This window comes from Botrytis cinerea, chromosome 15 (assembly GCF_000143535.2).
Source record: "Botrytis cinerea B05.10 chromosome 15, complete sequence".
NCBI lineage: Eukaryota > Fungi > Ascomycota > Leotiomycetes > Helotiales > Sclerotiniaceae > Botrytis > Botrytis cinerea.
Window position 1 is genome coordinate 1,964,410 of NC_037324.1, and position 23,110 is coordinate 1,987,519.

At 35.7% G+C, this 23,110-nt stretch overlaps 5 protein-coding genes across 7 annotated transcripts; 1 reads left to right on the forward strand and 4 right to left on the reverse strand.

The window, feature by feature from the left end:
• Nucleotides 1-505: 505 nt before the first annotated feature.
• Nucleotides 506-2,172, reverse strand: BCIN_15g05630 (hypothetical protein). The gene is made up of 2 exons (XM_001549664.2): nucleotides 1,487-2,172; nucleotides 506-1,429 (listed from the first exon to the last, which is right to left on the reverse strand). The coding sequence occupies exons 1-2, from the start codon at nucleotides 1,905-1,907 to the stop codon at nucleotides 858-860; spliced, it is 993 nt and encodes a 330-aa protein (XP_001549714.1). The 5' UTR covers nucleotides 1,908-2,172; the 3' UTR covers nucleotides 506-857.
• A 1,229-nt stretch (nucleotides 2,173-3,401) lies between these two features.
• BCIN_15g05640 (hypothetical protein) lies at nucleotides 3,402-4,061 on the reverse strand. Its single transcript, XM_001549662.2, has 2 exons — nucleotides 3,761-4,061; nucleotides 3,402-3,705 (listed from the first exon to the last, which is right to left on the reverse strand). Exons 1-2 carry the CDS (start codon nucleotides 4,011-4,013, stop codon nucleotides 3,512-3,514), a joined length of 447 nt encoding a protein of 148 aa, XP_001549712.1. The 5' UTR covers nucleotides 4,014-4,061; the 3' UTR covers nucleotides 3,402-3,511.
• A 3,035-nt stretch (nucleotides 4,062-7,096) lies between these two features.
• On the forward strand, nucleotides 7,097-8,395 carry BCIN_15g05650 (hypothetical protein). The gene is made up of 2 exons (XM_001549661.2): nucleotides 7,097-7,570; nucleotides 7,627-8,395. Exons 1-2 carry the CDS (start codon nucleotides 7,189-7,191, stop codon nucleotides 7,989-7,991), a joined length of 747 nt encoding a protein of 248 aa, XP_001549711.1. The 5' UTR covers nucleotides 7,097-7,188; the 3' UTR covers nucleotides 7,992-8,395.
• Nucleotides 8,396-13,622: 5,227 nt separating this feature from the next.
• BCIN_15g05660 (hypothetical protein) lies at nucleotides 13,623-16,031 on the reverse strand. 2 transcript variants are annotated; one of them, XM_024697745.1, is made up of 4 exons: nucleotides 15,976-16,031; nucleotides 14,420-15,816; nucleotides 14,274-14,369; nucleotides 13,623-14,227 (listed from the first exon to the last, which is right to left on the reverse strand). In XM_024697745.1, exons 2-4 carry the CDS (start codon nucleotides 15,279-15,281, stop codon nucleotides 14,112-14,114), a joined length of 1,074 nt encoding a protein of 357 aa, XP_024553561.1. In that variant the 5' UTR covers nucleotides 15,282-15,816; nucleotides 15,976-16,031; the 3' UTR covers nucleotides 13,623-14,111. The 2 variants fall into 2 exon arrangements, with proteins under 2 accessions (XP_024553561.1, XP_001549708.1); XM_001549658.2 differs by having other exon boundaries at nucleotides 14,420-16,031.
• Nucleotides 16,032-16,695: 664 nt separating this feature from the next.
• BCIN_15g05670 (hypothetical protein) lies at nucleotides 16,696-20,384 on the reverse strand. Of its 2 annotated transcripts, XM_024697746.1 has the most exons (5): nucleotides 20,011-20,384; nucleotides 19,689-19,954; nucleotides 19,023-19,639; nucleotides 17,602-18,972; nucleotides 16,696-17,546 (listed from the first exon to the last, which is right to left on the reverse strand). In XM_024697746.1, exons 1-5 carry the CDS (start codon nucleotides 20,266-20,268, stop codon nucleotides 16,894-16,896), a joined length of 3,165 nt encoding a protein of 1,054 aa, XP_024553563.1. In that variant the 5' UTR covers nucleotides 20,269-20,384; the 3' UTR covers nucleotides 16,696-16,893. The 2 variants fall into 2 exon arrangements, with proteins under 2 accessions (XP_024553563.1, XP_024553562.1); XM_024697747.1 differs by having other exon boundaries at nucleotides 19,689-20,384.
• Between the last annotated feature and the right edge of the window lie 2,726 nt (nucleotides 20,385-23,110).

Below are 23,110 nucleotides of genomic sequence, written 5' to 3' on the forward strand. Positions count from 1 at the left end.
TACTAACTAGGGCTAGCTCCCCCTACTCTAGCATTCACGTGAACCATACTTTCAACATATATGCCAATTCTCTTTTATAATAATATATAATAGATATAATATAATTTCTATAAGATTATATTCCGAAGAATAGCTATTTCAATTAATCACATTGATCAAGGAATAGGAATCAATAGAAATAATGAAATAGATTGAATTGAAGCTTATTCTTAATAATATTATCTTTCATATATACCTGTGTCGGGCGACGTAGTCCCTCGATATAGTACGATATCGGTAAATATTCCCTATAAAGAATTACATAATAAAGCAGGTAATTCTCATTTGTTCGTATACTGAATCAAGTATTTGTACGGTATTTTGCATGATATATAATTAATGATATGCAGATGGCAAAAGTTTTTCCATTCATTGCTTTTAAATATCAGCGATGACATAGCACGTAACACAACTCACTTAATGTGTAATTGTCTTTTCTAGAAATCCGCACTGAATATCGATCTACTGCTCAAGCTTAGGTTGGTTATAAAATTGATGACTCTAAAGAATGCGTCTATAATGACTAAAGAAATGACTAATGTCCAAGTATACACGAATGATAGACCATACTGCTACATTTATCAATACCAACTACTTTGAAGACACTACAATCAAATCTTCACTGCTATTTAGTGTCAGAGACATCAACTCGCCTACTCCAAACATCACCGACTCAGTTGGCTTCACAAATTGGCAATACTGATAATTTTAGTGTAAAGGAAACATCAATTCTGATATAGAGACTAGCAAGCAACAAGTTGGATTTTCCGGCAGTTGGTAATTGAATCTTTGGCCATATTGCTCAAAAAGCAGCAGTCTTAAAAAAAAGCTAATTGCTGGTCCATGACTTCTTTGATGACCTTCTCTGGCTTGGCCCATTGAAGACCAAGTTCTTTCTCTGCCCTCGCAGTATCGGCTTTTCCCACCTTCGGATTTGCGTTCGGTACGAGCTTGTATGGCACGGTGGGATAATTCTTCTGTACAACTTCAACGACATCTTTCCAAGTCATTGGATCTCCGGAGACTAAATAACTCGTACTAGACTGGAGAGTCGGGCTCAGAGCTTTTACATGCGCATCTGCCACATCTCCAACATACACAGACAGAAGAGGAAAGTCCGACTGTGCACCATTCATGATGCTGCCGAATAAGAGACCGTTAGTGCTCCCCTCAATCTCTCCAGCCGACTTTTGGACCAAATTATGCCCATATACCATGGAGGGGTGAATAGTGATGAGTACGAAGCCGGGACTTTCGTTTCGAAAGAACTCCCAGCATGCTTGATTAGCCAGAAGTTTTGAGGCGTGATATATCTTGAAAGCAGTCGCGGCGTCGTTGCCCTCGTCATATTCTCGATTTGGATCTACCGACAAGTTCACGAATGTCTCCTCTGTAGGTAAACATCAAGTCAGCTGTGGAATTCTCTATGAAGCGTCGACGAACTAACCATTAAATGTAAGCTCATCCATAGATCCTTCAAGCGGCAACAATGCAGCTATTGAGGATGTAATGACGACTTTTTTGATGCTTGTGACCTTAGCTGCGTCTCTCATTATGTTCAAAGTTCCTTCTACTGCTGGTCGATATACCTTCTCCTTTTCCACAGATCCAGCTAGCGGAGAAGCCACATGCAAGATGTACTCGACATTGTCCAAAACCTTTGAGAATGCGCCAGGCACTGTGATGTCTGGAACGACGACAAACTCTAAACTATTTGCATATTCGGAGAAGACATTCTTGAGTTTTTCGATTTGTGACTCATTGCGAACAGAGATGCGGAGACGGTAGCCGGCCTTGAGGGCTGCTAAAGCAGTTGAAGCTCCGATAAAGCCAGTTGCTCCAGTGATGAAGACTAGACTGGAAGACATGGCGACTATTAAGTTTGATGGAAGGGGGACAATTTAGGCTTTGAAGGTAGGCGAAGATGTGTTGTTTAAGGATGTGAATGCTGTAGATGATCATTTGAGAGCGGCTGCCTGCTTGCTTAAATACATATGAAATTATTGAAATGTCCGGAAAAGTGGCTACCACAACGCAGAATTCCCGAAGGAGTGTTTTCCCCCCATTCTTAGATTTTTCACCGAAGTTATTATCAAGCAATCTCAGATGTGAGCCTGCGGGTGATTTTCTTTCGTGGAGATTTTGTTAAGTTCCGCTTAACATACTTTCCGGATGGAACGTTGGGCCACCTCCGAACCTTGCTTCTTAATAAGTCTGATCTGCACTTCGCTTGACCCTGGTTCTTGAAGGCGTATCTAGAAACATGCACAGACAAGAAACTAATAATATTGCGGGCATTGAAATTTCATTTACTTACTATCATGCACGGATCACATGATTCGGACTACCCATTTCTCATTTCTAAGAGTGAACGTTGACGCCTTGTGTTTATTTCTTGGAAAGGCTTTTTTGTTAATATCGAACAGTCGGAAATGTTATACTTCCGAAAATTGATTGCTAATCATGCTTTGTTACCTTAATCGGAAACTAGTCAAGTGGACTTAAATTTGTGTGTTGCTGGCCACGCCAAGCTTATCAACTCCTCGATTAGTGAACAATTATTAACTCCTTGATTAGTGAACAATTATCAACTCACTCCTTGATTAGTGAACACCAAAGTATCTATAAACGCTAGCAACTCTGCTCTCAAAAACCACTTTTGTGCCTACCAAATTACACATTTTCAACTCACCTTCAGCTTTGCAAACTAAATTTTGCACCTTTGCCATTGTCCTCTTGCATCAAGATTATATCTTAAGGTCGCTTCAAAACCAGCAAAATTGCACGACACAATGTTGTCATCTGAAAATTCCAGGAATCTCCTGTATGTTTGTGCAGGCCTCAGCACCTTCGCAGCCTACAAGCACACATCCTTAGCTTTCAGCGAACTTTTCCCCAAAATTGATCGCGGATTTGGCTCTTCAGAGCTTCTAACGGCCTTCTCCGCAAAAGGTAATTTCCTGCAGGTTGGAGCTTCTTGGGCTCTCATTGGTATGTTCATATTTTCCACCTCAGTTCGAAAACAAGATTTGCTTTAGAAAGCTGCCCGAAATTCTACACAAGGATTTAACAACATTCGTGATTACAAACAAATCTAAATAAACAATTTAGAAAAAATAAGACACTTTTAATCACTTTCTTTGAATCCTGATCTGAAACCTTAAAATAAAATGTATTAAATGAATATACCACGAATTGAAATCAAATTAGACAGATCAAAAATATATAAACCCCTAAAAATACAAGTGTAAAAGATGTTAAAGGAGATAACGACTTCGATTGCCAAGAAGAGCTCCGTTTTGTTTTTTATGCTGCCGGTTTTATGCCCTTTGTCACCTCAATCTAAGAGTACAACTGAGGAATGACTTCTCCAAAAAAGTTTTCGGCATAACTAATTGTCTGATTTTGAGCCAGGGCCAGTGCTTTCCCGATCAATACTGGAATCTCGGGGTTGGACAATGTTTGTAAAAATCTATTTGCGTCCGCCATGAGTTCGGCGAGTGTTGGCCTCGTAGCCGCATTGATTGATTGCGAAACGCATGTCCAAATAGGTCAAAAGTTCGTTGCCTGCACCGCGCGTTTTGCCTTCAACAGCGGCGATGTTGATCTGGTTAAGGGTGCTCATATCGAATAGCAATTGAGCAGTACGCTGACCAACGGTTGGATCTGATATTGATTAGACAAGATAAGATAGCGTAGAGTTCTTTTGTAGCTAACTTACCGAAAGTGGTGATGAGAAGATCCAAGTGATTGACGAAGAAGCCCGGGACATCGCTTGTGAAGAGAACAACTTTTGTATCCGTATCGTTACGGAGCTTCTGGACAATATCGCCCAAGCCAGTGATAGTGTTCAGACCCCAGAAATTGACAGGGGGACTGCTAAAAGCGACCTCAAGGACGCCTGCTGTAGAATAATTAAGGCGGAGCCCGGGGTAGGCAGGAAAATCAAGAGCCACAACGGTAGAAAAAATCATGGAGAATACCGAGCCGAGAATCCACGAGGGCGACGCTTTGAGTGAATCAAGAGTAAACTTGTAAAGAGTTGATAAAAATGTAAATGTAGTGAGGTAAATACGAAATGAAGGTGCGAGTAATTTGGGAGGATTGAGGTGAGGAGAGCATATACATATACTTCCCCTGTGGTGGCAAAGTTAATACTTTCGACAAAGAGAAATTCAATATAAATCCCCATACAAACTTTTATATATATTTTATAATAATAATACATTCACTTCGTTATTAATAATATAGCCAATTCATTAATAATAAATAAAATCAATATAATTTGAAATCTATTTAATATTAATTTTTTTTTAAAAAAAAAAAAGAAAATGAGGATTCTAAAAAGTCTTAGAGATTTCAAAATCAATGAATATTAAAGTTATAAAAAAGTAAACGAAAAGGAAGCGAATATAAAAGCTAAAAGAAGGAAAGAAGCAAGTATAAAAGCTAAAAGGAGAAGGGAAACAAATATAAAAACTTTAATATAAATGAAAAGCATTAGCTGAAAGCTTAAAAAGAAAATAAATCACTCATTTACTTCACTTTCAATTTATTCTTCAATCAAAAGCTTTATCATTATATCATATCATATAGAATGTATTATTTATATATATTATCTATTTAGCTCTAATCTATATATTCATATTCAATTCAATTACTAATTGAATTAAATATGAATAAAGTATTAATCATTTTAAACTAGAATTTAAGAATTTCATTAAATCCTTCTGGAATAAAAATTTCCAATTGTTTATAAAAGAAAAAGCTTTCTAATCAATACTTTAAAAACGCTTTTTTCAATATATTATAAAAATATTGAATATTTTCTTAGATTAATAAAGCGGTCATTTTATTAATCGCGGATTCTACTATTATAGGGTTCTAGCTATGTGCCTAAGTATATCTAACTGTTTTATTAAGGGTGTATTCGAATCGATTTTCGATTTATTTCATGAAATTTATAATAATATTAAAATAGCAAGGGTATTCAGGCTAATATATTTGAATAATGTTTTGGTAATTGAAATATATTGAAATATATTTGAATAATATTGAAAAATAATAGGAATAGATAATAATAAAGATTTTTTAAAAATATTATTTATAAAACTTCAAAAAACTATTTTACAATCAATATATAATGTTGAAAGTATGGTTCACGTGAGTGCTAGAGTAGGGGGAGCTAGTCCTAGTTAGTACTAGTAAAGAGCTCTGGCTTATATCAGAGCTCTTTCTCTTATAGATAGTTTTAAAAATACCTAATGAATAAAGCCCTACGAATACTCTCTTATTCTACCCTATGCTTCCCATCGTACCCTGTAGAGAGTCATACTTGAAACATATAAGAATCTTAAAAATATTTCTTGTTTTAAAAATATTTATTAAATAAATTATTAGGAATTATTTAATAACTTTAAGTATTTAATAAATATATTTATTTGGATTTTATTTAATAAATAATTTACTTCACAATCTCAAATATTTAATAAATCTATTATTTGAATTTAGTAAGTAATATTTACTAAATAAATGAGGTCTAATGATTGAAATAAGTCAAAATAAGTCAATCCGAACGCATCCTAAACCTTAGAGCCTCGGACTTTACTTTTCAAATTTCTGAGAATTTCCAGTCTTGTTCACTGTGTTCTCATTTGAGTTTTGATAATTTCATTCTACAATTCCGACCTTGATGAATAAAGGGTACGCAGAACTCCACTTAATTTCTCGATCGCTCTCCTTATTTTGCATTGCTCGCTTAAAAATATACGGTCTGTTTGTTCATTCGATATCGTTTTGTTCAAGACATACTTTGATTTTTAATTTTCACATAGAAGTTTTTCTCTTTAGACGTGCTAGTCAAATGTACAAAGCTGGTACCGGGGCAATTAAATAAGCAACACAACGACGTCAAAGTAAACAGCGAATTGTATACTTGTACTAGAGCATTGAAATTCATATACAATCAACCTCGAGCGCCTAAATTTCTCCGCCTCTTCTCTCCGAAATAAAAAAAAGCATGTTCCTAATACCCTGTAGTATCAGAATCCGCGGTTGACGAAGTGGCCGCTTTATCAGCCCAAAAAAATATTCAATAATTTTATAATATATTGAAAAAGGCGTTTTTAATATATTAATTAGATATATAATTTCTTTATAAACAATTAGAAAATTTTATTTCAAAAGGATTTAATGAAATTCTTGAATTCTAGCTTAAGATAATCAATACTTTATTTCTATTGAATTCGATTAGTAATTGAATTCAATATAAATATATAGATTAGAGCTATATCGTATTTGTATCTTTATAATACATTCTATATAATATAATATAGTAGTAAAGCTTCTAATTAAAGAATAAATTGAAAGTGATATAAGTAATTTACTTCTCATTCTACTTCTCTTTTAAACTTTCGACTAATACTTTTTATCTATTTTATAGTATTTATATTCGCTTTTTTTCCCTCTTAATTCTTATATTTGCTTTCTTTTTATTCATCTTTTCTACAACTCTAATATTTGTTGAACTATAAAATTTCTAAAGTCTTTTAGAATCTTTATTTTTTCTATCAAAAATCAATACTAAACGAATCTCAAACTATACCGATTTCATTTATTACTAATAAATTGATTATTTCATTAATAATAAAATGAATGTATTGTTATTATAATATATATAGGGATTTATATTGAATTTCTTTTTGTCGAAAGTATTAACTTTGCTATCACAGGGATATCCAAGTACTGCGCAAAGCTATGTACTATGTATGATCAATCCCCTAAATCCAAATGATTTCAAGTATGAAGTTTATTTCCAACTGGAAGGTGACTTGCTTTCGCAGTTGACAGGGGGTTTCCCCGCAACATGGATCGGGGACACTAACGTTGATCAACATCAAGGTTCGGACGCAGGGTTCGGATACCGGCGAATCACGCTAGCAAGGTTCCTATATGCCAAAGCCAAGTGTTGGTGGTGTCATATTTAAGCTTAATTGCTGATATTACTATGTATCAAAACCTTTTCGTAGTAATTTAATAGGATTTTTGTTATTGTAATGATATAATAACTTATCTTCTGTAGTCATTTCAATTCTATAATTTTTTAATTTCAAAATATTTTCTTTACAACACCAGATTTAACAAGATACTATGTCAAAGTCACTCGTTACTGGTGGGACAGGCTTCATTGGCCTCCATGTTGCCAAGATACTTCTTGAGTGTGGTCATACTGTTAATGCCACTGTCCGCAGCCTTAAGAGCCCCAAAAAGCTGAAGGGTCTGTCAGATTTGCAAAACAAGTATCCCGAACAACTATGTTTGTTCGAAGCCGATCTTCTGACGGCTGGCTCTTTCAAGAACGCTATGGCTGGCTGTGATCTAGTATACCATATAGCTTCGCCATTTCTAGTCCCACAGCAAATCAAGGATGGGATGAAAGACTGCGTCGAACCTGCTCCGCAAGGTACCAAGAACGTCCTTCACTCCGCCAACGAGACCCAAACTGTCAAACGTGTCGTTCTTACATCATCCAGTAAGAACTTTCTCCTATCTTGAAACTTGTTTTAGCTGACATTCGAATCTTCGCAGTTGCAGCAATCTATGGCGATAGTGTAGATTTAGTAAAGATGGAAGACTCGACCCTTACTGAAGCTCACTGGAATGTTACAATCACTGCCACCGATGATCCATACAGTTACTCGAAGATGATTGCCGAGCGCGAGACCTGGAAGCTGCAGGAAGCACAAAGCCGTTGGAACATGGTCGTTATAAACCCTGGACCGTCTCTATCACCAGAGTCAGCGTCTGGATCCTTATTCATGATCGAGAATATGTACCGTGGTGAGAATAAGATGGGTGCGCCCGAGCTTCATTACCCATCGCGGATTTACGAGATGTTGCAGAGACACACGTTAAGGCGGGTGAGACCTTCAATGCAAAAGGGAGATATATAATTGCTGGTGAACACAACTTGAGTATCTTAGACATGGCAAATCTGGTTAGGCCGATACAAAAACAGCCTAACTTACTTCCCAAGCCTATGCTGTATGCTGTCGGTCCTTTCATGGGAATCTCATGGAAGTGGGTATGCGCGAACATTGGCATTGGGTACAAGGTCAATCACCAGAAAAGCGTCCAAGAGCTGGGCCTCGTATATCGTCCGGCAGAGAAGATCGTTCGAGATCATTATCGATCTTGGCTTTCCACCCAATCCGCAGAATTCAATTCAACCTGTCACAGGGTTGCATTACACCTTGACCAGACAGATCTATCAATCCATAGTTACCACATCTTTACTAGCAAGTTTCTCATATTATTGTATATTAAATAGTTTATTTATTTATTTGTTGCCACTTCATAGCACTAGTCAAAAGATAGAAAGATTCAATTCCCAATCATGCTGCCTGTCATTTCTTTCTGTCACTACTGACAACTGCTGCCGTTGGTTCAGTCTGTCAAATTGAAATTGCCAGCCTACTCAAGTGTCGTGACACTCTCATTTTGCATGGCTACAATTGCTGAGGCTTAGTTAAATCTGTTACTAGTATCTTTTTTCGGAACTTTTCAAAGATGCTAGAAATGGTTCGGAAAGTAGCAGAAAAGGTTGTGAATGATGCTTATATATCATTTAAAAGGTTCAAGGATTTGATTAGTATTTATACAAAGTATTTCAAATAGTATCTTAAACGATGTATGGTATCTATACACTTCTATTTGGTCGATCTTAAAAACTTATTATTATTATTATTATTATTATTATTATTATTATTATTATTATTATTATTATTATTATTATTATTATTATTATTATTATTATTATTATTATTATTATTATTATTATTATTATTATTATTATTATTATTATTATTATTATTATTATCATTATTATTATTATTATTTATAATTAAATCTCGAGTGTAGCGAGGATCGGGGGTTTGGGGGCTGGCCCTTATAAAGATTAAAGAATTAAAATTAAAATTTTATATATCCCAAAAATAAGAAAAAAAGAAAAAAAAAGCTACTATGAATCCACAGTCTGAAAAATTCTTTTTCCCCGACGGCTAGTTCCTTTCAAATTAAATTAGAAGATTTCTGAAACATATGAATTTTATATAATACAAGAAAAATTAAAAAAATGAAAATTCAAACTTTTATAATTAATTATGTAATTTCTCATTAAATTTTTTAATGAGAAAGTATACTATTGGACTTATAAATTCAGATTTAATTTTCTCGAAATAAATCTAAAAGATATCATTTTTTCCTATTTGAAAAATATAATACATCAATTTGAATGATATCAAATTAGAACTCAGATTTTCATTGAATTTTGAAATTAATAAATTTGAATACGAAATTGTGCTTTCCTGTTACGTTGTCCCATGAGTCTATACACCCACTAGTAGACTGAAAGATTCGAAAGCCGACCTTGATTTACAGATTTATAAAACATTTAACAGCTAAGTATTACTTTGATATCTTCACTTTGATTTATTTACATTTAGCGCTTTGAGAGTTCTAAGATTACATACTCACTGTCTACCACACATTGATAGCATATACCCTAGAGTAGCAAAGTTAATACTTTCGATGAAAAGAAATTCAATATAAATTTCTATACAAATTTTTATATATATATTATATTTATAATATATTTAATTCGCTAATAATAATATAATCAATTTATTAATAATAATTGAAATCGATATAGAATGAGATTTGTTTAATATTGACTTTTAATAAAAAAAAAAGAAAATGAAGGTTTTGAAAAGCTTTAGAAATTTCAGAATCGATAAATATTAGAATTGTAGAAAAAGTAGATGAAAGGAGAGTAAGTATAAGAATTAGAAGAAAGAAAGGAGTGAATATAAGAATTAGAAAAAGGAAGGGAATGAGTATAAAAATTAAAAGGAAAAGAGAAAGTATTAATCAAAAGTTTAAAAAAGATTATTTATTTCATTTTCAATTTATTTTTCAATCAAAAGTTTTACTATTATATTACATTATCTTTAATCAGTATTTTAAAAACACTTTTTTCAATATATTATAAAAATATTGAATATTTTTTAAGACTGATAAAGCGACCACTTTGTTAATTGCGGATTCTGTTATTATAGGGATAGAGTTGCTTTGTTAAGTCGTTTTATCATTTCATTTGGTGGTCTTCGATGCGATCACTTGAATTTCGCGAGAACAATTATCCGAATTCTTTTACGCAACTCGTTTCTAGCATACCATAGTCTTTGGTCAGTGTTTTGTTGACTACAGATCTACTCACTTGTTGATCTTTATCCTCGAAACCTGGATAAATTTTTCCTCCGTCTCTTACTTGGCCTCTCGATAGCAACAGTCTTAAAAAGTAGACCTAGAAAGCCAGGCTTTACTCTAGAGAAAGACATGATAGCCCTTTCAGCAGCAAGTGGTAGCCAGGATAAAGCTGAAATCTCGTGTCGATCTTGTCGACAACGTAAATTGAAGTGTAGTCGCGCAAAGCCAAAATATGATACTTGCTCTAGGCTTCAACACAGATGCGAGTACCCAAAGCGCAAAAGACCTCTAGGGTAAAAGATCCAATACACGAGGGAGAAAGATGCAAGTCCGGGTATGTTAGATGCTCACATCGAGAGGCAATTCATTGATAAACTACAGCAAGTTTTGTGGCCAGTGCCACTCTAGATGTGCAAGAAAAAACGCCGTCAGTACCTACTACTGTGGTGATCTTGACCTAGACTCGTCTTTCAAATTCGACCCAGGCGTACCAGTGCTTTCACAACAAAAAGCTCCGACACTGCCCGAGAACTTTGCTGGGCAAGAATTGATTGAGCTAGGTTTGCAGGAAGCTTTGCCAGCACAAGAGCTCATGGATGAACTGTAGGGGCTCAACTGTCTTTTAGACTTGCACGTAGCTATCAGCTTTACAGACATCATATTTTTTTCGTCCAATTCTACCCTGTCATAACTATGATTCATGAATATCGGTATTATACATCATTAACTCGAGCACCGCTTGCGCGGCCACCGATTTGTTTGAGGTATGCGATATGGGCTAGTGCCGCTTCATTGTCAGATGAGTATAAAAGCCTCGAAGACCTTCTTTACGGACGTGCACGAAGATACCTAGATGCATCAGACATAAAGGTTAGTTACCAATCGTGAAGCATGCTGATGTAGTATTGACTCACTTCTAGGGAGAGGTCTTTGTGACTATATACCATGCCCAAACTTGGTGCTTGATTGCAATGTTTGAGGCGAAGAACGCACGTTTTTCCCAATCATGGATGAGTTCCGGAAGAGCTGTTCGTTTAGTGCAAATGCTAGGTCTTTATGCTCTCGACGCGGAACGCGAAGACGCTAAACAAGTGTTGCATCCAGCGCAAGATTGGATAGATCTTGAAGAACGTCAAGGGACTTTCTGGACGGCCTTTTATGGGGATTGATGGGCTAGTGTTCTGACGGGTTGGCCCACTACTATCAATGAGAATGAAGTATGAATTGTGCTGTTATCGCAATAATTGACTAGTTTTCTATTTAGATATTAACGAATCTTCCTGTTTCAGAATTATCGTTTAGGTTTGGGCTAGTAGAAGAGACGAACCCTTTTACTGAGGCTTTCAGCTCCGGAGGACTCGGACAAATATCACCATTTTCTGCACTTTTGTTGGCTACCAAGTTGTATGGGCACAATCGAGTGCATCTCAACATCAATAGCCCAAACGAGTGCGTTGAGTACGTCGAGAACGGCGAATTCTGGAAGCGCCATCGACGGCTCGACAACGCTTTGTTGAACACATTTCTGTATCTACCAGATAGTTTACGACTTCCGCACGGGATAAATGATATGAATACGGCTTTTGTTTATATGAGTATTCACGCTTCTTCAATAAATTTACATCAGGGAGCTATTGCTGCTTCAATGAAGCATGGGATTAACCCCGATGTTATTAGACACAGCCAAGTTCGCACTCTCACAGCTGAACAGGAGATTACTAATATTATGCAACAAATAGATAACGTGGATGTAGCTCTGGTTAGATCCATATCTCTTCTGTACCACTAGATAATGCTCATTAAATGATAGCTGAACTCCTGGACAGGATTCTGTCTCTACGTCGCAGGTGGTGTCAAAGATCAGCAGTCTGATCAAATTTTCGATCAAGGTCTCAGAAATATAAATCATCTACTGTCGGCAGTACAACGAATCGGCCAATGACACAAGATTACAGAGCATTTTTATAGACAAAATCGACGAGATATAACTAAAGCAGGACTAAGTGAATTTGGAGAAGGCCTCATTTACGGCTATTTTCCCAGACCCAACTCTACCAACCCGATATCTTCAGTGGATGATTCGCGATCTGATTACCGTTAGTTTTCTATTCCTGAACAGACCTTGATAAAGCAAAAGATCTCAGACCCAAGGTTTGAAGTTGTTGAGGCTATCTGGGATTTGCCCATAGACTACCCACTACAGTTTTCAAATATTATACTTTCTACTTCAGCTCCCAGAATTGGCACACGGAGAACATCCACTACTCAAGACACCCTTTCAATTAGGTCAATCGAAAAGATTTCGGACTCAATACCTGGCTCAAGCACCAATTCAAATCACAATTTCCACACGCAACCCGCACCACTCTTTCCTATGCGCGAACATGAGCAAGTCTTCGCGAGATCTGATCGTGGTCCCCTGTGGTAGCAAAGTTAATATTTTCAACGAAAAGAAATTCAACATAAATCCCTATACAAATTTATATATATATATATATATATATTATATTTATAATATATTCAATTCGTTATTAATGATATAGTTAATCTATTAATAATGAATGGAATCAATATAGAATGAGATTTGTTTAGTATTGATTTTTAATAGAAAAAAAGAAAATAAGAGTTTTGAAAGGTTTTAGAGATTTCAGAATTCGATGAATATTAGGAAGACAAATAGAAGGGAAATAAATGTAAAAGTTAAATGAAAAGAGAAAAGTGAATATAAGAATTAGGAAAAAAAGAGAAGCGAGTATAAGAGTTAGAAGGAAAAGAGGAAGTATTAATTGAAAGTTTAAAGAGAATGATTATTTATTTCATTTTCAATTTATTCTTTAATTAGAAACTTTATTATTTTATTATATTATATAGAATATATTATTTATATATATTATCTATTTAATTTTAATCTATATATTTATATTTATTTCAATTATTAATCGAATTTAATATAAATAAAGTATTAATCATTTGAAACTAGAATTCAAATTGAAATTCAAGAATTTTATTAAATCCTTTTGAAATAAAAATTTCTAATTATTTACAAAAGAAAAAGCCTTTTAATCAATACTTTAAAAACGCTTTTTTCAATACATTATAAAAATATTGAATATTTTCTGGGGCTGACAAAGCGGCCACTTCGTCAATCGCGGATTCTGCCATCACAGGGGTCATAATGAAGGAGCCCCGGGCTTAAATGAATCGCAAATGTCAGATTTTGCAATTGAATATCCAGAAAGTCATATTGTTAACCATAACTATTATTTTAAGGACCTTTTTAATCAGTATCAATAGTAATTCAATGAAAAGTCTTTGTTTGATTATTGCTTCTATATTTTTTGTTGAAAGTCGTCAATCGGCAGCTGATCAAGCATAAAAATGCTTATTTAGAGCTCTCTCATATAAATCTTCACAATACAACTAACTCCACCGAAACTATACCTAGTGATTTATACTCTCAGTGGTTATTACTTCCTTACAATTTAATTTAAATTCTGTTTGAGATTCTGAAATGAAAGAACACAAAAAATCAGTTTAATTTTCTTTGCATCAAATCGGAATTCAACCTTCTTTTTTTCATAAAATAATTCATAAGTTATTTGATGAACATTTCCACCATTTCAAAGCGTACTTGACTAATAATCAGGTCAAACAAATGGAATAAGTCAATCCGAATGCTTCCCAAACATAATCATATGTTTAGGAAGCATTCGGGAGAGCGATGTTATTTTCTAAACAGAAAGTTTATGGATATACGAGTAATTCTGGTCATCTTCTGTAGTAAGACGATGAGCAGTAAAAAGCAACTATGAAGAACCATTCGTAAAAAGCTCAGGCATGGTGATTATCACCTTCAAGGAGCCATGTTTCGAAGATAACTCAAACGCCTCGTAGGCGTCGTGGATATTGTTGAATGCGAAATCTAGACAATAATTAGCGGAATCCAGGTGGAAGAAAATGACACGCACTGTGCGAGACCAAAAAATGAGGATCAATGCTACCTGACTCCACCATCTTGAGCAAATCAGGTGTGCTAATAGCATCAATAAGTCGAGTCCTTAAACCTAGCAGGAAAGTCAGTGATGATCAGTGTGGCCGAGATATATAATATTACAGATATTGCGATTCCATAGCTTTTCCAGGTGAAGCTCGCATGATTCGCCGAAGACACCCAGGCTAGCGATGGTTCCCCCAGCGCCTATCAGAGCTTGCGCAATCCCGAAAGATTCAACGGTACCCACGGCTTCAATTACCACGTCGAACCCTCTACCCTTGGTTACTGCTAGAGCTGAAGTAATAACAGCATCCTGTCCTTCGAGAACACTGAACGTATGATCCGCACCCATAGACTTGGCCATCTCGAGCCTGGGATTACCCCTTCCCACCATCACCGTCATTGACGGACCGAACAGATTCCTAGCCATCTGGAGGATCATCAATCCAATCGGACCAGTCCCTATGATCGCGATGGTTGACCCGGGTTGAATATCACCATTCAGAACACCACACTCATAAGAAGTCGGGACCGTATCTGACAGAGTAACAGCGACTTTCGGGTCGATGCTCTCCGGCAGCGCATGCAGCGAGAATGGGGCATGAGGAATGCGGACGTACTCGGCCTGTGTGCCATCAATACAATTTCCAAGAATCCAACCACCGGATTCACATTGAGACGGCATCTTCCTACGACAGTAATGGCAGGTCCCGCAAGACGTAATACAGGAAATAAGAACTTTCTGGCCAACGGTGAAATTCCTGACAGCTACACCGAGAGATTCAATGACGCCAACTCCTTCGTGACCGATAATACGGCCCGGAGTGCATGAAGGGACGTGGCCTTGAAGAATGTGAAGATCTGTTCCGCATATTGTGGTATGTAGGACCTTTACGATAGCGTCAGTGGGTTCCAAAATGACTGGTTTTGGGCGGTCTTCGACCGTGACCTTTCTGTCGCCTGTGTAGATGATAGCTTTCATATTTGTGTCTCTCTGAAGCACAGGCTGACTGTGTACCACCAAAAAATCTTCGAGGAAAGGATGTAGATATTGAGTAGTAGGTTATAGTATCGCTTGGCCCGTATTTATAGATAATTTGCCATCTAGATAAGATAAAATGTATAAGCCCGGCTCAGAAAGCCCCGCGGGGCGCAAGTGAGCAACAATGACTATTAATTTGGCCAAGATAACGTTGTAACTGTCAGTTAAGCATGTAACGTCGAAGAGCAAGGGTAATAAGTACACTACCAATAGTGCGAGTTTGAGCACTGTGTGATGATTCAGGGTCCAAAGCTCGTCAGCCCCTCAAGCAGGAGTGATAATAAGTGGGTATTCAGCTTGCAATTTTGTCGGATAGGACCTGGAGTGGAAAGTTTGTCTCCGACGTGATGTGACGTGGTTTTCTCAGAGCCAGCCCTCGACCAATCAGACTAAGTTCCCCTCTGGGGCTAAGTTCAAATCAATGTAGTTTGGTAGAATGCTATTGTTCCACTGTCATCGGGTAGTATTTAGTAACCTGGTTACAAATGATTAGTATTGATTGTTTTTGGTCTTTGAGAGATCAAAGTTGTTTTGGAGTCGGGAAAATACGCCTCAAAATAAATTTAGAAGTGTGTGTGAGTTCTCAATCACAAAGGGTGGTTCTAGTATAGCCAATGGTCTATCGATAACGTACCCCATTGTACAAATGTTCGTGTGATTAGGTCCTAAAGTATGACATTTATAGACCACCTGTACGAACTAAACGTCTATGTTACTTCGCAAAGCCTACTACGGCTCGATGGAACTCACATCCACTGTACGTGCCCTAGTTTTTGTCTCACCGCTTTTGAAGTCAAGGATTAATTTGCATGGGCAAAATGATTTGATTGATGGTAAATTCAAGGCGGTGAGACAAAAATTGGGATCTGTACCTCCGTATAAAAGATCTTGGCACATGCAAGAGATTAATTGTGGACTTGCTTACGGGGCCTAGCCCTTTCGTTACATATCATAATAGAGCTGAATAGTTGTGACAATCAGATGACGACGGAATCCAGACGAGCTGAACTTTACCTGTACAGATATTCTAATGATTGGGAAAATAGTTCTGTAGACGAACTATCTAGTATACTGAATTCTTTTGGTTTTGGTATCAGAATTTAGAGCATACTGTAGTATTGACTGTGTTATTTCCTATGAAGCAGATTATCTATAAATTTTTCACGAGTAAAGATAAGTTTTGTACAGCGTACCATCAAATAGAAATATAAACATCAAGTAAGGTTAAATAGTTATCCACATGTGATTTTCGTTGTTGATAAGATTACAACTTAAATCGACTATGACCCTCAAATTATATTGATATTCAAATCGTTTAATTTAACCCTAATGAATATATATCAGTATTTATTTTTGTACAAAAGTTTCTCATATATTCACTCGTCTAATAACTTGAATTGTATATTGACATGGAGAAATAGCATTTACAGATATGAAATGACTATATATCTTGAATCGACAATCAATTCGCAACCCCACTCCCAAAGTATCAAACCTATTTCTCCCCTGCTATTGCTAAATTTGCTGTGGCCAAACTAAGAGGTTTTGATTGTCATTCGGAATTGAAATAAGCTGCAAAAGCTTTTTTCTCCAAGTCATCAACCTGCCCACCTTTCTTCAACATTTGTCTACGGAAGTAGATCCTCTTGGCCCATTTCCAAGACTCCACACCAAAAAAAAATAATGTAGCTTCCACAAATACTATGCCCCACTCCCAGGATATTCCAGTATGTTTGAATACTACATGATTAATCGTTGGGATATAGAGAGTTGGGAATATCGTAACGAAGCCAGCAAAAATAGCCCAGAATAGGAATTGGTTACGCCATACATCGATTGCCCATTGAGTTAAATATTTCTTGCTTTGCGGCTGCATTCTGAAAAACGAGCGACGCATATTCACCATCTCCCATGCAAGGAAGAGCGCAAACCAGGTAAGACAAACAAAGGTGGTGGCCCTAGCTCGAAAAACAGTATCACATTCAGTAGAATAAGAGTTGTTGCAATCGCTACCGAGATTGCCGTCGCCAAAAGCGAACATGACAAGTGAAAAGGCAGAGATGCAGAGAGCCGCCATCCAAAGACCGTAGACAACCATGTCAAGGAGCACTTCACGGGTGAAAACACCGATTTTGAGAGGGTGAGGTGGGCGTGACATGATGTCTGGGGCAGGTGCTTCAAATCCGAGTCCCATATCAGGCATTCCTAGTTCTTTGTTAGTTCTATTATAAGTTATGAGGGTGAATTGAGACACGCTCACCGGATGTAATCATAATAACCCACAAGATCTCAACCGGAGCAAGAGGAAACACGGATAGATTGGACTTGTCCTTGAACACGAGCCCGATAAGCAGGGTTAACGCCTGGGCAACATTCTCAGCAAGAAGATGGAGAATAAATTTTTGAATATTATCAAACATGCGGCGGCCTTCTTCGACAGCGTTAATTATTGATGCGAAATTATCATTCGTAAGTATAATGTCCGAAGCGTCCTTTGCAACGTCAGAGCCGGCCAGACCCATTGCAATACCGACATCAGCATACTTTAAGGAAGGCGAGTCGTTAACTCCGTCACCAGTCATCGCAACGAACCGGCCACGTCGATGTAGTGATTCAATCATTCGGACTTTAGTAGCTGGCGAGCATCGTGCGATAACCAGCGGCAAAAGAGGAAGAGCATCGACCTCATCATTTGACAACTTATCAAACTGCCCAGCCGTCATGACCATGCTCCGTTTTTTATCTTGGGCAATGGCTTCTATATTAGTTGGCAAAATCCCAACCTGAAGTGCAATAGCTTTCGCTGTACTCGGATGATCACCAGTCAACATGTGCACAGCAATACCTGACGTATGACAAGCAGTGACTGCACCTGCAGTTTCAGGTCTGGGAGGATCGTAAAGACCTACAAGCCCACGAAAGACAAGATCAGATTCGATCACAGCTCTCTTAGGGACTTTTAAATCATCGACCTTATTAATCAACTCATTACTCGCAAATGCCAAAACACGAAGGCCTTGGCTAGCCAGTGCTTCCACATTATCGAGAATCTGGCCGCGAATCTGTTCAGTTAATTTGACATTGCCGTTAGCGTAGCGGATAATTGAGCACGACTCTAGGACTCTCTCGACAGCGCCTTTGGTAAAAACCATGGTGTGCTCGGCGCTCTCGAAAATGACTGACATCTTCTTGATACTAGAATCGAATGGATACTCTGCTTTCTGGGCCCAAATGGGATCATTATCACCAGTCCAGCGGGAGCGATTCCAGTTAAATCGAGATGCGAAGACCTGAATTGCGATATCCGTTGGGTCTCCGCGTGCTTTCCATTCACCTTCATGTATGTGCAATTGTGCTAAATTTGCAAGAGAAGCGATATTGAGGAATTGTTCGAGGTCATTGTTATCCTTTAGAAGTTTATCAGGACTGGATACCAGTGCGTCTTTCTCGCTTGATACTTCCTCTTTTATTTCCTCTCTAGGCGCTGCTTTGCAATAGAATACGTCTCCAATCGTTGGGTCAATAGCATTTTCAGTGGTTCCGACAGAGTATGTGCCCTTGCTTGGAATCCAAGCTTTCTTGACAGCCATTTTACCTTGAGTCAGAGTCCCAGTCTTATCAGAGCAGATATCTTCAGCGCATTAGCAGAGGCCAGAAATATATCAATGATTCTTAGCTCACCTGTAATGCCCCCTAAAGCTTCAAGAGAGTCAAGCTTTCGAACTACGACATGACGATCAACCATTCTCCTTGTACCGGCAGCCATAGTTATCGTCAAAACCACAATGAGTGACGCAGGAATCATGGAGAGACCAGTGGCAACGGCGTAAATAATAACTTCCCTGTTCTTCGAGAATTTATTCGCACCAAGGACAATGATACTACACACAATAGCGATTCCAAACAACAACAAAGCAAGCTTAGAAAGCTTCCGTTGCAATGGTGTTCCGATATTTACACCAAGGAACCTACCGACGAAGTCGCCTGCAGTGAGTGCTCCTGCCTCTACATATCGATGAGGCTTTGCGCTTCCGTCCTGTTTTCGCTTGACATGGCGTTTTTTGGAGTCCTCGCTACGAAGAGCAGTAGCAATGGAACCTATCTCAGTAGCCATTCCAGTAGCGTACACAACGCCGCGACCACGTCCTTTTGTTACAGTAAAAGAGCTGTACACAATGTTAAGACGATCCCCCGGTCCAGTGTCAGTTTCAAAGGTCGAGTTAGCTTCTTTTTGCACCGGAAGTGATTCGCCGGTAAGCAAGGCTTCATCGGTATCGAGATTCATAGTCTCAACTAGACTTCACAATTTCAGCGAAAGCTTTGGAAGAATTATGAGAAGGAACACACCGGATATCTGCTGGGATAGTATCACCGACTTTTATCTCAACGAGATCTCCAAATACAAGTTCCCGTGTAGGAACAACGATACTGTTCCCATCACGAACAACGCTAGCAGTTGGAGAACTCATAGAGCGCAACGAGTCCATTGTTTTCTCAACACTAAACTCTTGGAAGAAGCCTACGGTAATATTTAATGCTATAACGGCAGTAATAACCCCGCCCTCGATATAGGAACCAATCCCAAAACTGACCGCCATGGCCAGGATCAGCACCTACAGAATTGGATCAGAAAATATTTTGCTAGTATACAGGATGTGACACGCTTAACTAGAGTCATTGCATTTGCAACTTGTCGGATGAGAATTTTGACTGGAGAAACTCCAGGGCCATCATCGAGCTCATTTTCCCCGTACTTCTCGAGACGAGCTTTGGCTTCAGAAGCTGTAAGACCACTCTCAAGATTTGCGCCGATTTCATCCAATAGCTGTTCAATTGTCAAACTGTGCGGGAGGTCAGATAACTGCTCGTTTGCTTGACCAGATACGTGCGAAGTTTCCTCTTTTCTTCTGTCTTTGGCGGCAGTCATTATTTTAACAAAGATTTTGGTGAAACCAAGTGAAAGTTGTATTGAAAAGTTGATTGTTTCTCAGCAGCTGCTTGCGATATCGAATGAGAGATCTTAGAGACGCGTATGAGTATATCGAAAGCTTTAATTCGCATCAGTGATGTAGAATTAAAAAATTGAAGAGCAGGAATTTACTTTGTAGGTTTTATATACGCTCAATTAGAGCTCACCAATCGTCATACCCTTGGCATGGTCATTTTTGATCTATCTTAGCACCTTGGCATCTTGGCACCCAGGCATTGCATCTAGGCGCCATGCCTAGGCATGACAACGAGGGGAAAAATGAATGGGCATGCTGAGAAATTAGTAGGAGCTACAAAAGAGGTGCATTGAGACTAGCTAAATGATTGGAAGTTGTAAAGTTCGTCAAGCCATCCCGTCGTACAAACTGGTTCCAGAAACAGCAAGATGCATTGCGCTGAAACAAAGAATATCTATCTCGCTCTTTGAATCGGAAAAAGAACACAAGAATAGATCTCAATGAATAGATCATTTTATTATTTCTGTATTGAATTTATATGCTCTGTTACATGAAGTAAAGTGAGTATCAAATCACATCTCAATTTTAGAGGATTTGATGTTGATTTTTCCATTTAGGGCTCCAAGTCGGCCCAGAAATTCGACATCTCATCAGGATAAAGTTCGTATATATTTTACGTGATACCAAGTATATTTTATATGTTTAAGATGCTTCCAAGAGGCTCTACGTTATCATTGGGCCGATCCGCAAGTGCCAAGTGCCTTGAAAAACTTACTCGGCTTTTTTCAGGTTTTATTTTTGACAACTGATCCCCCTGTGGTGGCAAAGTTCATACTTTCGATGAAAAGAAATTCAATATAAATCCCTATACAAATTTTTATATATATATTATCTTTATAATATATTCAATTCATTAATAACGATATAATCAATTTATTAATAATGAATGAAATCGATATAGATTGAGATTCATTTAGTATTGATTTTTGATAGAAAAAAGAAAATATAGGCTTTGGAGGGTTTTAGAGATTTCAATATTCGATAAATATTAAAAAGATTAATAGAAAAAAAGTGAGTATAAGAATTAGATAAGAAAAAGGGAACAAGTATAAGAGCTAAAAGATAGAAAGGAGTGAATATAAGAATTAAAAAAAGAAGGGAAAGTATTAACTGAAAATTTAAAAAGGATTATTCATTTCATTTTCAATTTATTCTTTAATTAAAAGTTTTATTATTATATTATATTATATAGAATATATTGTTTATATATATTATCTAATTAACTTTAATTTATATTTATTTCAATTATTAATCAAATTCAATATAAATAAAATATTAATCATTTTAAATTAGAATTCAAGAATTTCATTAAATCTCTCTAAAATAAAAATTTCTAATCATTCATAAAAGAAAAAGCCCTCTAATCAATATTTTAAAAATACTTTTTTCAATATATTATAAAAATATTGAATATTTTCTAGGACTAATAAAGCGGCCACTTTATTAATCACGGATTCTATCACTATAGGGTCCGAGACATAATGATAATGAATTGAAGTTAATAATCTCCATCAAAAAATATTAAAACATAGGTTCTAATTACTTGTTGAAACATGTGAGAAACATATAATGTATATAGTAATCTTAATAAATTCGTACGAAGATGATTTTTCGAATCAACTCAACATCTTTCACTAGTCGTCGGGGAAAAAGAATTTTTCAGACTGTGGATTCATAATAGCTTTTTTTATTTTTTTCTTATTTTTGAAATATATAAAGTTTAAATTTTATTTCTTTTATCTTTATAGAAGCCAGCCCTTAAATCCCTGATCCTCGCTACGCTCGAGATTTAATAATAATAATAATAATAATAATAATAATAATAATAATAATAATAATAATAATAATATAATTCTCTTTTCTTATTCTCTTTCTAATTCTCGCTTGCATAATCTAACAACTTACTAATTAAGGATATTGAGATTTCGATTTGATAATTGATTAGATTTATAATAAGATATCTATATTGATATATAACTTTATAATTAGAATTTAAAAAATAATAAGAATAATATATTTGAAAAGTATATAACAAATTTCAATAGAATATATCTTTATTAATTAACTTATATATCTTCAAAAGATTATATATTAAATTGAAGTTTCAAAATTCCTTATTAATCGAAACAATCCTATTCTAATATCGATATATCACTTATAATCAATTAGAAGGGATTTTGTAAATCTACAAATATGAAAATGACCTACTATATAGATATATGATTACATAATACATGAGTACATTTCCACTTCGTTTGCTTCTACGAATCCGTAATATTAAATTTTTTAAAGATTTCAAAAATATTATTTTTATTTTTATTTTTATTTTTATTTTTATTTTTATTTTTATTTTTATTTTTATTTTTATTTTTATTTTTATTTTTATTTTTATTTTTATTTTTATTTTTATTTTTATTTTTATTTTTATTTTTATTTTTATTTTTATTTTTATTTTTATTTTTATTTTTATTTTTATTTTTATTTTTATTTTTATTTTTATTTTTATTTTTATTTTATTTTTATTTTTATTTTTATTTTTATTTTTATTTTTATTTTTATTTTTATTTTTATTTTATTTTTATTTTTATTTTTATTTTTATTTTTATTTTTATTTTTATTTTTATTTTATTTTTATTTTTATTTTTATTTTTATTTTTATTTTTATTTTTATTTTTATTTTTATTTTTATTTTTATTTTTATTTTTATTTTTATTTTTATTTTTATTTTTATTTTTATTTTTATTTTTATTTTTATTTTTATTT

Excerpts from the sequence above, each read along its gene's own strand:
- BCIN_15g05630 (XM_001549664.2), bottom strand. The coding sequence starts at position 1,907 with ATGTCTTCCAGTCTAGTCTTCATCACTGGAGCAACTGGCTTTATCGGA. Across the intron at positions 1,430-1,486 it reads GGATGAGCTTACATTTAATG|AGGAGACATTCGTGAACTTG; the intron begins GTTAGTTCGTCG and ends GTTTACCTACAG.
- BCIN_15g05640 (XM_001549662.2), bottom strand. The coding sequence starts at position 4,013 with ATGATTTTTTCTACCGTTGTGGCTCTTGATTTTCCTGCCTACCCCGGG. Across the intron at positions 3,706-3,760 it reads TCTTCTCATCACCACTTTCG|ATCCAACCGTTGGTCAGCGT; the intron begins GTAAGTTAGCTA and ends AATCAATATCAG.
- BCIN_15g05650 (XM_001549661.2), top strand. The coding sequence starts at position 7,189 with ATGTCAAAGTCACTCGTTACTGGTGGGACAGGCTTCATTGGCCTCCAT. Across the intron at positions 7,571-7,626 it reads TGTCGTTCTTACATCATCCA|TTGCAGCAATCTATGGCGAT; the intron begins GTAAGAACTTTC and ends GAATCTTCGCAG.
- BCIN_15g05660 (XM_024697745.1), bottom strand. The coding sequence starts at position 15,281 with ATGAAAGCTATCATCTACACAGGCGACAGAAAGGTCACGGTCGAAGAC. Across the intron at positions 14,370-14,419 it reads GCTATGGAATCGCAATATCT|GTTTAAGGACTCGACTTATT; the intron begins GTAATATTATAT and ends CTTTCCTGCTAG. Across the intron at positions 14,228-14,273 it reads TCATTTTTTGGTCTCGCACA|ATTTCGCATTCAACAATATC; the intron begins GTGCGTGTCATT and ends ATTATTGTCTAG.
- BCIN_15g05670 (XM_024697746.1), bottom strand. The coding sequence starts at position 20,268 with ATGACTGCCGCCAAAGACAGAAGAAAAGAGGAAACTTCGCACGTATCT. Across the intron at positions 19,955-20,010 it reads TTGCAAATGCAATGACTCTA|GTGCTGATCCTGGCCATGGC; the intron begins GTTAAGCGTGTC and ends CCAATTCTGTAG. Across the intron at positions 17,547-17,601 it reads GGTTATTATGATTACATCCG|GAATGCCTGATATGGGACTC; the intron begins GTGAGCGTGTCT and ends ACAAAGAACTAG.